At 41.8% G+C, this 16,780-nt stretch overlaps 1 protein-coding gene across 5 annotated transcripts in view; it reads right to left on the bottom strand.

Annotated features, from left to right (window-relative positions):
* The window catches only part of plch1 (phospholipase C, eta 1), a 70,345-nt gene that overhangs the window by 41,545 nt on the left and 12,020 nt on the right, over positions 1–16,780 (bottom strand). For 2 of the 5 annotated variants that reach the window (XM_037085979.1, XM_037086018.1), the window contains exon 1: positions 8,593–8,730. The exons of 2 other annotated variants lie outside the window; for them this stretch is intronic. In XM_037085979.1, the coding sequence (XP_036941874.1) occupies positions 8,593–8,668 (76 nt within the window). In that variant the 5' untranslated portion in view covers positions 8,669–8,730. Of the gene's footprint in view, positions 1–4,774; positions 4,860–8,592; positions 8,731–16,780 lie in introns of those variants that run through there. One more of the 5 variants, XM_037085999.1, reaches the window with a different exon arrangement.

The following is a 16,780-nucleotide window of genomic DNA, read 5'->3' as shown; positions in this document are numbered from 1 at the left end:
GCATGTAAAAGATCTTGAGAGTTAAAAGGGTCTACATCCACACCAACAGAAACTCATCTCTCCCACAGAAAACACCGCTCCTGAAACGCCTCGTCAGTCGTCCCACCTTTAATTCTGTGACATCACAATATGTCCACCACGCATAATTTCTGCCTATCTGCTGGTTTGGCACAGAAGAATTGATTTTGCATAGCTGCTCTGTTGTTGTGAGCGGTGCTGGCTTAGGCGTATATGAGCTGACCAATCGGAGCAGACTGGGTATTTAGGAGGAACTGATGTGTTTTTTTAAGCATTAAACCATGTAAACTTATTTTAGTAGTAACCCAAAATAAAATGGTGGACCTGGAATATGGTACACAGTATGTATAGTACGTTCATTATATACTTGGAAGAAAAGCTCATTTTCTGATAGTCGTCTATAAGCGACGGTTCAGTTAAAGCCAGCAGAACACTCCACCATTATTCTCCCTCCTTCCCCCATATGACTGTTTGTTTCTGAAGTGGAGCACAGAGGGACTGAAACGATGAAGTGACTTTGTGTTTGATTGCCTGGCACTGTCCAGCTTTCGAGGAAGGATGAAAGAAAAAACTTCAGACTTTTCACTTTCTCTGACAGCTGGTGGCAGGGATACAGACACTGAAGACAGCAGAGAGACGAGCGAGATTTCAAGGCTCATTAGCGGAGTGTGAGCATGTTGTTCAGTGCACGTGTTGGGCCGTGCATCATGTTTACATAAACACTTAAAGCCAATCATTTGTCTTTACCATATATAAAGCGCTTCACAACTAAATAATCTATCAGATCATCACAGATCATGTGAAGAAATGGCAATACTTAATCAGTAGATTTCTATATAACTGTGGCTTTGAAGTATTCAGAAGTCTGGCCAAAGACTGAGAACAATATTTTACAATTTAAAGCTACATCCATCAGATTCCCATTCTCTCAACAAGACTCCCTCTGCCCTCTCTTGATCAGTTTGGTTTTATTTGGAAAGAACAGAAACATATAACGTAAAGTAAAGTTGAGTCTGCCTGACTCATTCGAGCTAGAACCTATGATCCCAACCATGGTTTTTGAGATGCTATATTGTTGTAATATAGTATTGATTTACTATATTGTAGCCAATATACTGTATTGAGTTTTGTTACCTTCAAGATCAAAGAGACAAGTTACAATGTGTAGTCGTAGAAAAGCAAGAGGATCATAGAGACACGCTGCTGCCTGTAGTGTTCATATAATATCTAGTATTCATATTCAGTATTCATCCAAACCAAGCCACATCTGAAACAAAATATGTTAGATGAGGTTAAGTCTGATGAAAGGCAATTCTATAATTTCTCTAATAAAATGTGCCACAGATGTGTCTGTGCCATCTAAAGCAGGCACACTCAACAAAATCATAAGAAAGTTAGCAGCAAATAAAAATAAATAAATCGAAGTGTTATGAATCCTTGCACCTCTGTAATCAATTGGAATAAAACAACTAATGGAGAGACTTTGCGTCATTTGTATTGACAGCTCAAGGCTCAAATCCCCCTGGCGCATGTGCTGTCTTTTGCCATTAAACAGGCGGTCAGTGACAGATCAGAACCGCGCAGATGTCAAAACAAAACTCCCTGGACAGCAGGTTCAAGAGCCCATGTATCGAGACAGAGGAAAAGAGAGCGGCAATCAGGAAAGAGCCATCACAAGCAAAACTTGATGCTTCTCCAGCCTCCAGCACCTCTAAACCAAAGCCAAGCACTCCAGCTGTTGCTCCAGCCACGGCCCTGGGACATGATACCACTGTAACCATAAACGGATCCATCAGTGACGTGAGGGTGTTTAATGATTAGACCGTGGCAGTCGCCACAGCCCAAGGTTTGACATTGATGGAAGAGTTGAGCTATAATGCTATTGGGGATTTTACTGCAGCATTGAATGAAGAAATAAGGAACAATGAACAAATCCAGTAACATGCTCTCAATGGACTGTATAAAACTTTTAGCGGGCAAATAGCCAAAATAATGTTTTGATAGAGACTGTTAGAGTTAATATACATGTCACTTTTTATTCATATGCTACAGGCCCAACTAAATTAATATTTCTGGCTACATTTTTGCCACAGTAACTGCTCTAAGTGCTTGAATAGCGCTGTCAGCTTTACAGCCTCCATTCTGCTAAGAGTTCAGGGACTTTGTTAAGGACTCTTCAGTTGCTGAGATGATTGTTGAGTCCTCCAGCGAGAAAGGACAGACTCTCCTCTAATGAGACAATCTCCAAGAGGCACATTCACCCTGAAATTCCCTCTGGTGCTGAAGAATAATCATCTGCACTGGAAGATGAAAAAAAAAAATACCCTGCACACTGCTGCTTTGTTCCCAACTCTTCTTTGTATCCTAACTGCGAGCGTTTCAACCCTCTGCTTTAGGTAAAGGTGAGAGGAAGTGCACGCCAGTCGTATAAATAGACAATCTGTGATGAGATGTCATCATTTATTGAAACTTTTGAGGACAGGACTGGGGAGAAATTACGCATTTCCCACAGGACTGGAATATCATCATTATATTAAATGGGTACTTCAGTGAATTACATAAACCTGGAGACTATGATAGAGAGTAAAAACAGGAAAATCAGAGCAGCAATGCAGAGAAATATATTGAGTGCCAAAACAGCTGGATCCCACACTTCCCATCAATGTTTTTTTAATGCCCACATCCCTCAAAAGGTCATGTTTGTAACGTAAATCATCCATTATAGATACGAAGTCTAAGTAGAAAAGAACAAAAGAGGGCATTACATAACTGTTTTCACAGGGTGAGCATCACTTCCCATGAAAAATAAAGTGTTCTTGACATGTAAAATCAATGGATTGCCCCCTTTTAAAGCAAATATTAAATGCATACAGCACACATACAGCATATGCAAAGACAGTTTAGAGATTCAGGACGCCGCACTGATCTGTTACATAACACCAGGCTACACCACTGCGTGCAGCTGAGGGAGGTTTAAGATATCTGTTGACAACTCGATGTGTGCGCTCCCAAAATACCAAAAAGGGAGGTGAGCACAAGGAATTACACACATCCTCGACCTTTAGGAAATCCTCTACAACACACAGTTTGAGACAAGGACTTAAAAGAAACTGCAGCCAGCATAGTTTGTGTGTGAAGCGGTTTGTCGGCAGCAAGCCTTTCAACCCAGCATTAACCGGCACCATAATGTACCATAACTCCTATTTTAAAGGCCCAGTGTGGAGGATTAGGGGGGATTTAGGGGGATCTATTGGCGTAAAAGGAATACAATATTCATAATTCTGTTTTCATTAGTGTAAAATCACCTGAAGCTATGAATTGTTGTCATGAGGCTCTGAGGCTCATTTCATATTTTATGCATTTTTAGCGGCCACCATGAGGGAGAGTTAGGCGGGGATATTTCATTTGCTGCAATCCATAATTCATCGCCATAGATGGCACTAAATCCTACACATTGCTCCTAAAACCAATATCTAATTAGTTTACACCAGATCCTTAAAATAATCAGGAGTAAACCAAAAAACCAGCAGTGCATAGTTTATTCATGGTTCAGATGTTGGGTGATTATATCCTACAACTCACTAGAGAGTATAACTCTGCCAAGTACCAACACTCTATGGACTAAAGTCACCAGGTCTACAGATTAATGAAAGTGCTGAAAAATGATAATGCACTCGTAATGTTAAAGAAAGTGAGAAAAAATTCTGGAACCATTCCTTCATCCAGATAGGCACAAAAAGATAATGGAGACTATTCTGGGCAGTGAGACATCTTTTATCCAAGTTTAGCGGGAAAAAAAACAACCAACAAATGAACAAACAGAGGTGAATTTTTATTTGATATCTATTTAGGGGGCTATGATGTATTTATAAAGAATTACCAATGCATTTCAATGCATCCAAATCTTTGATTTGTATTTGTGATTTATTGCTTTTCACTGTGGACTACTTGCTTCTTTAGAAATATAACAATTTTGTAATGATCCACAATTAAAATAAAGTTCACATCTGTTATGTTTCAACATCCAGCTAGTTCAGTCTCAAGGAACATAATGGTTTGGTCCTAAGAAATTATTAAAGGCTATCATAAAGTGCAGAATTGGCTTTAAAATTCCCATTTACTGATTTTCTGCATCATGACATGAGACCTGTAAATACTGTAATCAGATTTGTTATTTTCTGCATGAAATCAAACCATGTTAGAGGACAAACATGGAAAATCTGGTGATGGAACCTAACGACTCAAGTGTCTTCAGGGCTTAAAACCATAAACTGTCACAGTTTTGGAAAAAATGACAAAAGACAAAATGTTCTTATGTTGTAGGACACACGGAAGCACACACACACGTGCTCAAAAATGACAAAGGTGATTGTCTTCAAAGACAACTGAAGTCAAACCTCTCGAACACATAATAAAGTGCTCTTTACAGCTCACGCTCAGCAGGGTGCTTGTTAACAGGCTCTCTGTCCTGAGGACAGGCTTAGCAATGACACAAATTTTACTCTCAATATTCAATGTGTTCTTTGACTCAAAGATACGCACCCCAGGGACAGAATTATACAAAAAATACACACACACATACACAAATATAAGCATGTGACCTGAGCCCTGTGTATTTCCAAGGTGCCTGACAAGTCATGAATGCAACAATGGTCACGCAACTCGCCATGCTGATAACACAGGGAAGCGACATGGGAAGAGAAACATGCAGCCATGTAAATGAAACAGCTTCTGCAGGATCCTCACGCTTACATACCTCACCACAACAAGTGTCCATGCTGGGATGGATCAGCTCACGGTCAACAGTCTGTCGCAGGACAGTGATGGATGGATGAATGAATGGATCTGGTAAGATTAGGATTAATGGTTCGTAAAGGTCAGCTTTTAAAGTATACCATGGCCTTTATGTTGAGTAGATGGGATTACTGATGAGACCCTTTAAGAGAACATCTGACACGAATAGTGGGACACATATGGGGGGAAAAAATAGAGCAGCTGCACTGTTTGTTGTTTTTTTTAGGTTACTATCTCCGATATAATGTTAGTTAACTTTTCTTCAAACAGTAATTTATCATTACTCCTGCAACTCTGCTGCTGGCTTCGCTTGCTTCTACATGGAGTAGACACCTGCAGCAGTGTGTAATTGTGGCGCCTGTTGTCGGACTGTTTTGGGTTTTATGAAGCCAAATGACAGTGTGAAAGTAACGTAATCGCTGTATGCCTGACCACCATGTAACACCGGGAACGCCGACTACCACAGCCTACATGAGAGTGAACCAAAAATCTAGTTTAGCGTGGTAAATAAACCAAAACAAAGTGCTAAAAGAGGCTAAAAGGGATTTTAAATCTGCTCATCACTACAAGAGACCACGTTCACATAAATCGGACTGATTGTTGATGTAAAAATGTGACAACAGTCTGTTGTCTAACATCATTAAAGGTGCAACAATCAGAGGAGTTTTAACTGAAAAAATACTTAATTGAAACATTATTTACAAATGACTCTATTCCGCTCCTAATCCATTTCACATGCAAAATATCTGATCCTTAATCACATTGCAGAGAACTAATCCAAACTCATATCTGCTCATTATTCATGAGCAAGTGCTGTGAGAATGCTTCAGAGCTGCAGAAAATAATGGCGCGCTGAAGACACGGAGAGACCCAGGAAAGAGTTCATCAGAAACAGGAAAATGGGTTGTGTTTCAATATCTATCCCACACAACCACTTCTGAATTCAACTGGAATTCAATGGCGGTCAGTGTCAAATGTGGCTTTACTGTCGTGTTGATCATATCCACAGTCTCTGCTCCGGTGAGCAGGTCTTCGATCTTACACGTCTTAAGCTGCAAACTCCACGAGTCAGACGAGACAAGCATCCGGCAATACTTCCCCTGCGCTTAGATATGTAGCACGATAAATAAGGCCCAGAATGAATAAACGCTGTTCGCTGTCACCAGAGAGTACATGCCCATTCTCCCACAATTCCCTTGGAGTATAAATATGTGAAAGTCTTCTTGCGAGAGGCAGACAGATATATTTCACAAGAAAGAGCTAAAACAGATTTTTTTTTTCATCCAGCACAGCCACCAACAGCTCTCCATAAAAAGGCCTGACACACACAGATGTCAGTGTATCTGTTTGTTAGTTTCTTTGTGACCAAACGCAACTTAAAGGAGACATATTCTGCTCATTTTCAACTTTATAATTTTATTTTAGGTGAGTACAAGAACAGGTTGACATGCTTCGTGCCTAACAACAGCAGACCAGCTGTGTTTAATTAATTCTAACATGCTAGGCAGACTAACTTCTAGGCAGAAATTATGCAAATGTGTGACATGGTGACATAGCGTGATGTAACAAAGGCACGGAATAAAAGGCAAGACTGCTGACAATGTGCTTTGGGAGCAATGTTTTCTGTGGGAGAGAGGAGCTTCTGTTGGTAAGGACTTTGGCCTTTTTAACTTTCAAGATTTTTTACATGCACAAGAACCTATGAAACAAAAAGTAATCTAAATTCATAATAGGTGTCCTTTTAAGTGCCAAATTCACCCACTTTCCCTTTTTTCTTACTGTTTCTTGTTATCTCCCTGGTGCTACTTGACATTTCTGCAGCCGTTCTCCAGTCACTTTATTCTCAATCAGCATGATAAGGACCGTTGAGAGTAGAATCTCAAACGTAGTCCGTGTGGAGGCGAGGACGTAGCAGGGTTAATATCCGCCTGGGAGAGGGCAGCTGCCTCGTAATCAAAGCTGAGAACTAATCCAAGTGGCTCTCGAAAGACCAGAGATGATCAGCACCCTTCTCATCATCAATCCCATCACTTCTCCATTTTCTCGGTGATGCATTAATACTCAAAAACGTCTGAGCATGAGAGTTTAAAGTCACAGTTTGGTTTGAACTTCAAACTCCAGTATCTATCTTGACGGATGTCTCAGAGGAAATGAATTTGATGTCTTTTTAACCTCAGCTGACATTTAAGTCAGTCTGTGATTTCAGATTCTGTGCTTTGCCACTTCCCTCCTTAAAATCTCATAGAAAAGGATTCAGAAAGACGGTTTCTCGTAAGAACTCTAAAAGAATAAAAGTGTACAGAAAAATGTAAAGCATCCTCTTTCTCTACCCGACCTCGCCATTTGAATCATGTTTGTTTTAAGCAAAATAGGGTCGGTGTCTGCATTCACTGGTGTGTTTGTACTTGCTTGCATGTGCGTGCGTGTGTGCGTGTGCACGTGTAAAAACTCATCATGGCTGTCGGCGCGGAGCAGACACCGCAGATCAAAGCTTTGTCTTGCCACAGAGGCCCAGGCAATTCAAACATATTTTAATGGGGTAGGTGATAGAAGACGCCTGATGAACAAAGCTCGTCTTCGCTCTGATCCATACAATAGAGGTCAGGCCGACAGAATCAACAGCAGCTTTCACTCACCATTTCCCAATCTTATCTGTCATTTTTTTTTAATCTCGACATGATGTGAGGTTCCTCTCAGCCATCCCCTGGCCCGCAGCCTCATTTCTGTGAGTTAATAATCAGTTAAGGCTGATGTTTCAATTCTTGCTGTGGACGAGAATCTCTATTAAGATTGGGATTGACTGGAATGGACCACGATCCAAAGATTTATCATAATATATTCATAACGACATAAATTCATATTCAGCAGCATCTGCCTGGTCCTTCATGCACTATTCATGTGACATAAGGCTCCACCGGCCCAACTATCAAAGCCCACATTGACTGTTGATGAGACACAACAAGTGAATTGCAATCAAACTGGAATAAAAGAGTCATTTTTCTCTTACTGCTCTGATACCGTCTGTCAGCTCTCATGACCTGAAGGTTTGTTTCGGTGCCGAGGTTTAATCAAGATATGATTCAGTTTTGGTCCGCTGACTGTCCACGGGACAAACTGAATGACATTTGCTTATAATTCTTGTTAAAACGCACAGAGACGAACACACAAACGACACAAGCCATCTCTTGCGTGTAATGAGGAGCAGCTCATTAAGACAAGAATCAAAACGATGGTAGCAGAAAGTGAACATTTCGATCGTCCTGGGGGATATTCTGATCCATAAACATGAGCTCCTGCTCTTTTCCTGGGATATAAATAGCAGCAGGCAGCAATATGTTCAATATGCAATATGTTTGTACACACACACACACACACACACACACACACACACACACACACACACTGTAGTCGGTAGAAGACAAGCTGCACAGATTTTAGAGGTTTTCTGAACAATCTATGTCAACTCAAGTGTTGTGAGGTGGAAAATATAGTGGACAAAAAGACTCTTGCTTATATTTGTTGGTTTAAAGGTGCACTACGTAGTTTTGGGGAAGATATTTTCACCAGAAAACAAAGATCTTTGCTGACTGATTTGATTTTATCTAAAAAAAATAAATAATTAAACAAACTGACCCTAAAGGACAACGCAACTTCATACTGTTGTTACAAGCTGTTTGTTCAGTTATGGAAAAAAAAATAATATTTGAGTTTGAATTTCTTCTTTCAATTTCTTAATGGGTTCCCTTGTGTCCAGACTTGCACGCGCAGTCATGAACTTACCAGTCTGTGAAAGCCTGCACTTCTGCGGCACAGCCACGGTGCCACTAACATGGTAGACGTTACGTGCCAGGAGCATCGCCACGGTCAACACGGCGGATTTCTCAGCAGGAGCGTAAATGAAGTTGGATTGAACTTTGTGAGCGGTGGGACCAAACAGAGAAGAAGAGCGTTCCTCCATTCTCTCTGCAAAATTTAAAAAATAAAATAAAATCCAGTGCCAGTGGGAGCACTCGTTGGCTCCACCTGTAGCTGAAAACTCTTGCTTTCCCTCAGATCAGACTTGACAGACACTCCAGATGAGCGTCAGGCAGAGAGCATCCACAGTCCAAACAGTAACCAAGCACCCCAAAACTACCGCTGCTCGTCCTCCTCTTGAGCTGTCCTCTGATCTGCAGCGGCACCTTCAGCTGCCTGTCTTCTCTCTAACAACACACACACACATTCCCACCTGTCTCCTGGTCGCCCGCTCTCCCGCCTGTCTCTCTCTGATGCTCGCAGGTCTATGAAACCAAGTCCTGTAAACATGCCACAGGCTGATTAAGATTTAGCTTTTACCACCTCTTGCATTGTTATGAAGAGGAGGGGAGGAGGAGGAGGAGGAGGAGAGCACATGCAGCAGATGTGTGTGTCTCTGCATATCAGCCGGGGTTCATTAGGGGTCAACCAGCAGGATACGCGGATAAGAACGATGACATAACATTTGTGATAATTCACCTCTAAAAGTAAGGTTTTAATGGGTTGACATGCAGGATGAGTATGTCGGGGGGGGGATGGTGCAGGAAGACAGCACATCTGTCCATCTTGTACTCGACACGCTTCTGTTTCAGGAAGAAACCACTCTGTAGCAACAACACAACACCTAATAACAAAGGAGATTATGATGTTTTTCACATTGATGGGAAACCAGTGGGGAAACCATTGGGAAAACCGTTTTCCTGACGTAGGGCAGAAAATGCGAGCAGAATCTTCAGGAGCCGACACAAATGGACATAACCGGGTAAGTGTAGCAGTTTTTTGGTGATCACAGGCACAAACCAGGCACGGCTGGGCGCGCCATGAAAGAGAGGCTGAATACACGGTGTTAGCGGAGGTGCAGGGTTCATGCAGCTTCATGAGAGTGAAATTCAAGCACTTGTCAAGCACCCTCATAGTAGCTAAACCCAAAAATGTCCACACCGTCAAAGCCTTTATCATCACATCAAAACCATTATTATAAATGCAATTCCCTTAAACCCACAGCAATCTTTGTCTAATGTCAATTTATGATTTTACCAGCTGTGCATGTTAACTTTAATTGTATGCTTTCGAACTAATTGGTTAATGCTTGTTTATTTTTAACGTCAGGAGACAACAAACAAATGCGATGAGAGGATTGTTTCATTTCATGAGCGACCGTATGGATTGAACACCAGGTTATGTTCCAAATCAGGCGATTTTTTTGAGAAGGACATTCAAATTCAGGCATATTCCAAACCCTGAAATCCTAACAAGACAAAATTAAGCATTTTCCAAACATTCAAGACAAACCCTGAGTGATACAGAATCAACAGGTGGAGTCGAGGCAAGTTTCATCTAATGAGCTCCTCTGGACTCCTTTTGAAAGTAGCAATGGGTGAAACAGAGCAATCTGAGAGAGAAAAAGTTATTAAATTTGAGTGAAAAAAAAAACGCTCCAAATGTTAATATACGTGGACCCAAATATGCTGTCAATAGTAGAATAAACAGGCAGCTGATGTTTGTTGGAGTAGCAGCTGTTCGAATATTCACAACAAAACTTACAGCAGCTTTAAATTCTGCGGTTCTTCTCCTCCTATTGCATATTTGAAGACACTCATTTGCCTTGAACAAACCAAGTGAAATTTCCATATTCATTCAATGGAAAATGTTTTAATGACACAGCCCTTGTACCTTTTAAATAAACAAATGCAAAACAGGGTGTTTAGAGAAACAATCATCATTAAATCTGCTGTCTTTAAATAATTAATCAAGGACTCCACGCGGCACCAGCTCTGCACCTCTGCAAACTAAAAACACAAACATTGCCTCACATCGATATTTGTCTACAGGTGGTCTGAGTGGTTTTATACACATCTTGCCTCTGTGCTGATTGCATTCGCCAAATCTGACATTTAAATGTCAGCTCCTGAAAATCATTTGTCCCACAAAAAAATGAGCAAGCATCTTCTGCCCAACGTGACTTATGTAAATTTGGTAGATCCTTACGCAATAAGAAAGCTAGCTTTTCCGACTCCTGGTGTGAGACCTTCCCTATTAGTGCTTGAACACCCCATTAAGCTGAATGACAAATCAGTGTCTGAAGAGTCGGACTTCACTTTGATGGAAATGGATCTAAAGAGGGATGAAAGTGTCGTGCCATCACTGAATTTCACTCCGTAGTAAATCAAAGTGAGAGGTGAGAGGGGTCAGTGGAAAAACCTGTGATATGATTTTGGAAATGTTCATGAGGGTTGTCAGTAAAGAGCCACGACACTGTGCTTATCCTCTGGTTAGGTTTAGGCACAATAATCACTCGGTTAGGGTCAGGAAATCGTGTCGGCTTTGCGCAAAATACCTATTCTGGTCAGCACAAACATGGCTGGAGATGGCCTGACTTCCCGTGGAAAAAAAAATCTGGTTTTGGTTCATCAAAGATGGCTGGAAATATACCAAAGTTCTCCTACAAATACCCAGTAGTTTCTCACTAACAAATGCCAAAACTTAGACTCAAACTGCGGTCGCATATTTTGTCTGCCTCGTCGTCTGTACCTCCAACAACATCCCCTCAATCTCCCCAATGTGAAAGTCAGATGATAAACATGTAAAGTCAATGTGATATGGCATGTTTTATACAAATATCAATACAGGGGATGGCCTTTGGCAAAGACAAATCTGTTGTTTGCAGAACCATAAACTGCTAACATGACATCCTGGTGACTGGCCTTTGCACAGTTGCTGGTTCCAACTTAAATTAAAGGATTTGCTGATTTATTTATTTGAGAATAAATGAGGGGTTTTGGTCTCTTCGAACTCTGGGAAATAGTTTTGATTGTTTTGGGACATTTTATAGACCAAATGATTGACCGATTAATCATGGAAATATCCAGCAGATAAATCGATAATCAAAATAATTGTTGGTTTCAGCCTTTAAGTTATTACAGTTTGCTGACACTGACTTGGGAGCAGTTGTAGTTATATCACTGTTTTATCCTGAAACTGAAGCAGCCAGATATATCAACTATCACCGTCTGTCCACTCTGCATTGAAGGTCTTATATTTAACATCCTCGTCATATTCTGTTGTTCATTTCATTTTTGATCTATGAGTAATTTGCACACTTGTCAGAAAAAAAAATCCATTAAACCACCAAAAGTCCTTTGTTCCAGATGAGATGAGCAGACAGCAGGATTTTTAATATCGTTGCGCGGCTGTAGATCAAAGATGATAAACCCCAAATGACACCTCGTGTAATCCCATCACATCTTCTTCTTACACACTCCTGAATTTAATGTTATGTCATCCAGTCTCTGCCCTGTTTCCTCTCAGGACACTCAACAGCTTATGAAATGAATTTGGTCAGGCGCACAGAGCTCGGCGCCCGGTGATGATGACAACGACTCCTGGATGGATGTGAGGGGAAATCAGGCTGTGCCATGGTGGGACAAATGGTGCTAACACATTTGTGACAGCACTGAGCTTCAGCTTTGGCAAAATCCAAACTCCAAAGACTGCTCCGCTAGTGTGTTGGCCAACATCGAGACTAAAGCGTGGTCATATTTATTCAAGCATGACAATCAGACATAATGAACCGATAATGAAGTGACGGTTCATTTATTCATTTTGTCTCCTTGCTTGTTTTCTGCTCAGGGTCACCAAGGCCTGGAGGCTTTCCCAGCACACATTCATTTAAAGGTGGATGGCACGGAAACAGCCTGAATCGGTTGTCAGTCAGCGTTAACACCGATAGACAGACGCTCACATCCGTACCTGTGGGACAGCTGGACTCTAATCCAACTGATGTGGAGACACAGAAGCCACATGAATGTAGAGATAACATGCAGCCACTCTATACTGTCAGCTGCCACGATGTAATTCACCAAATAATCTCTGTACACCCAGAACACAACACAGAAACTGTGATTGTGATAATATTATGTCCTTAAATTTTGATTGGTGCACAGAAAAACAGTTAATCGCCAAGTAAAGGTCCCAAACACCTCGAATGAAGGGGGGGAAAAAACAGAAAACAACTAGAATGGTTCTAACTTTGGCTCATGATTGATCCAGTCCATCAGGAGCCGATTGAGAACGTTTAACGACTCCTCTGACTCAATGTTAAAACGGGTTGCTTAGAATTGCATTCCAACTTTATCCATTTCAGTGTTTATGGAACTGGCACCCCTTTAACCACAACAATGGCTGTCAAACCAGCAGTACAAACAGAATCTAAATGATTCACGCAGCACCTCGGCGGTTAACTTAAGAGGTTACAGAAAAATCATGGTGAAGGATAACAGAAACATTAACATGGGCGGGAAAAAGAGATGCACATTAAACCACCCGGCGTCCCCTCGAGAGGTTTCAGATTCCTTCAAGCACATCAGACTGATCGTGCCTTTGCTCTTGAGAGACAGCATTCATCCTTCACACAACCACAAGGGGTCTCCTGTAAGGAAAATGTTAACGATGTGCGACTGTGTGACTGATTAAAACCCACGAAACCCAACCTCCCTGATTTGAATCCAGCTGAAGACTTTTGTTGCATCAGTCTCTATGTCTCATTTCCTGCCATCTCTTTACTGTTGCTGCTGTCTTGTGAACGATGGCGCAAGCGTTTGACCTGGTGCCCAACACTGCTACTGTGAGCCATGCATCACGAATGTCACTGTTGGTCGATCTGTCTGTCGGTCCAGTGGTCCTCCACTTTGGTCCAGACTCAAATATTTCGTGCCGACGCTCCACCAAATTTGCTGTAGCTGCACGTCGCTGTCGTTGCCCTGACACAGAACTGAACAAGACACGTACTTCTCAAGATAGCAGTGTAGAACCACCACATCACAGCTGTCCTTTTGGAAGTATGAGGCCATATTCACACCAGATCAGGTGCTGTGGTGATTAGAAGGGTTGTGCGGCAAAAGAGAAGAACTTTAACACCCCCGACCCAGACATTCACGTCCAGTTCCTGTCTGTTCACATGGAAACAAACCAAAGGAAGCTTCTTGCTATTTTGCTTTACACAAAATAAACCAAGCATGGACAGAACAGAGGGTTCTTTTACTCGTGAGAGTCTTCCTGTCTGATCATTTGCTAACAGGATTGGCCACAGCAGCTTGACGTGGGTTGTGTCTCTCCAGAAGTTGACTCCACTTTAACTTATTCCCGCCACTGCATTTCTTTGGCACAGTCTTTACTCTCTACCCACATTCAGATAAACATGAGGATTGCTTGTGAATACAGACTTATTCAGGCCTTAGGCCGCTTCAAGTTAGGAAACCCTCAAAAAAGGCAGGTGGGTTTCTGTGTTTTTCATGTTTTAGGTTTCCTTCTAATTCCTGCCTACTAAGATTCTGCATGTAACATTAAGAAAATCTACATGAATTCCTTAGTGACACTCAGCAGTGTTTCCTCACTGTTACAGCTTCAAAGCTTCACATCCTGCAACAGATTGGCGAGCCTGAATGATCGGCACCTTGAGGGGGAGGGAAATCCAAATATAAGAACCATTTTAAAGCACGCTAATTATACAAAAACCTTCACGGAGGAAGACAGGAATATTTTGGCGTTCCCTCTTATGAGTGACTTAAAAGGTCAGGAAACACCGGGAAACAGCGAGTAAGAAGCGGGGAAAACACACAGTCTTATCTCACAGTCGCTCACTTCACCTAATTAAGAGCGCCCAAGGCGGCGCGCGAGTCGAGGCGATGTTACAAATGGGTTCGCAGGTCCCCCCGGGGTGCAGAGTGTAGAGCGGCACCGGAATAAAAATAAACACAAGACAACTGCAGCATGATAATGCATTCACCGACGATGCTACAGGGGGGCTCCCAGAGTGGAGGAGTTCAGCCCTGACATCAAAGAGGGAACACAAGCTCGTGGGTGTGTGAGATAGCGAGAGAGAGAGAGAGAGTGTGTGTGTGTGTGTGTGTGTGTGTGTGTGTGTGTGTGTGGGTGGGTATTTTAAGTGTGCATTCTGTATATATTGATGTTGACTTCTTGCTGCACTGTTCAGGCTTCTTCTTCCTTCCTCCCAGAGCCAGGCTGGATGACTGTGAGCAGATTGAGATACATTATCTTTGGCAGCAGAGCCAGACTGCCACGCTAAATGTCTGATCTCGACTGTTTGAACCGAAATGTAACTCCCCCCCCCGCTTCCCGCCTTGGTTTCGGTACACAGGAGAAGCTTAAAAGGGTTAGCCGTGTAACTAAGTGGACCAAGCTTCATAGTGGCTTATTAACTGCTGAGAGAGCAAATGAAATTAAAAAAAAAGCCAGTAGTTACGGGCAATTTGCTTTCTATATCTTGCTCAAACACAGGTATATATAGAGCACTCTATATCCATCTGCAAACCGTCCAGCTGCAGCTTCATACTGATGGAGAATCCCAGACGGTTTAAGGAGCCGATGCTTCACACCGACGCGAGAGCAAATGTGACGTGCCAGCAGCGGCTAAGTCAACACGCAGAGAGATTCAAAAGAAAAAAACTAATTACTGGTGAAAAATTCTATGTAAATGCAAATTAGGATCAAGTGGAAAAAGACAAAGAGGCATGTTAGTGGCTCTCTGGAAATCTGAGATGTGAGGTTAATTCATGAACAATAATAGATGAGATGGATTTTTTGCTCGACTGGATACAACAGGTGAAAGGAAGGAGAGGAGAGGCAGGGCTGGGTATTGTTGGAAATGTTTCAGTCTGGGCAATTCATCTATATCATATCGGGATAGTGTTGCCAGCTGGTGACCACACTAACTTCATGAGATATCTGTGAAACACAGTACAGGGATACCATAATATCAAAAACTGTAATGTCTCACAATTTTGGTTAATGTCTGCAACTAAAACTCTTACGTATTGCGCCTTTAAAATGTCATAAATATTGAACTATATAGACTGTGAGCTGCCAACAAGAAGCTTCTAGGACATCCTAATGGGAATACCTGGAGAATTACAGCTTCTACTACTGCAGACCATGACTAGTAAATCAAAGTGGGCAGAATGGAGAAACAGATATGAGGCTTCACGCCCTGGAAGCACAGTGGCTGTTGTGGCTGGCAGTCTGAAGATTGTCGGTTTGATCCCTGATCCTGCAGTTACATTGGTTATTGCTTCCTAAACACCTTAATCATTTGTAATGTGCAGATAAGAGCATATCATCATCTTGGAGCGTAACAGCTAAAAGCCAGTATAGAGAGCTGAAGTCACACCTCTTGGGGTTTGACTCATGGGACCTTATTTCAGAAAACAAAAAACTTTGTATGATAGTGAAGGTAGAGAGAGACAAACAATTGTTTGATCTCGTCTGATTGTGCCATGAACTACACATATGATGTTTGTCCATTTAAAAGACAAATTTCCAAGTCAATAAAGTCGTGGTTTGTTATAAAATGAATTTTAATATAAAACAGTGAAAATACGTCATTACACAGAATGCACAGCCAACAGTCGCATTTGTGATGTCGTCTCATTAACGCCCAGCAAAACCCGTTAACTTGAATATGGAGCTGCTCGTGTATATGGAACTACGCTTTCACATAACTGCAGTTGACAGGTGGTTTTCATCTTTTCTGTGTAGAGTTGGCGGCCATGTTGGTGTTGAGCGTGACTATGCAGTTCACTGTTCAACTAGATGATATTTCACTTCAGTGACGACAGACTGTGACTTACTAGACTTGGAAACTTGTCTTTTAAATTGACCAACGTCATATGTGTTGTTCATGACATAATTTAAGAGGGACCAAAATAGCATTTGTCTTTCTCCATTCACTGCCTTATAAAGTTTTTCCGAAATAAGGTCCCATGGGATCCAACGGAAGGCCCGTGACTTTGGCTCAGGTCATCCCTACAATATTTTGGCAAAAGTAATATCAAAGTATTTGGTTAAAAATATTGTGATATTGTATTTTGCCGCCCTGTTGAAGCATTGGTCTATGGTTCTCCCTCAGTGATGGTATCGATACAACAACAAGGCTAAT

The sequence above is a fragment of the Acanthopagrus latus genome, chromosome 2 (assembly GCF_904848185.1).
Source record: "Acanthopagrus latus isolate v.2019 chromosome 2, fAcaLat1.1, whole genome shotgun sequence".
In the NCBI taxonomy this organism is placed as follows: Eukaryota; Metazoa; Chordata; class Actinopteri; order Spariformes; family Sparidae; genus Acanthopagrus; species Acanthopagrus latus.
Note: the sequence above shows the minus strand (reverse complement) of the source record. Positions and strands in the feature narration are given on the sequence as shown.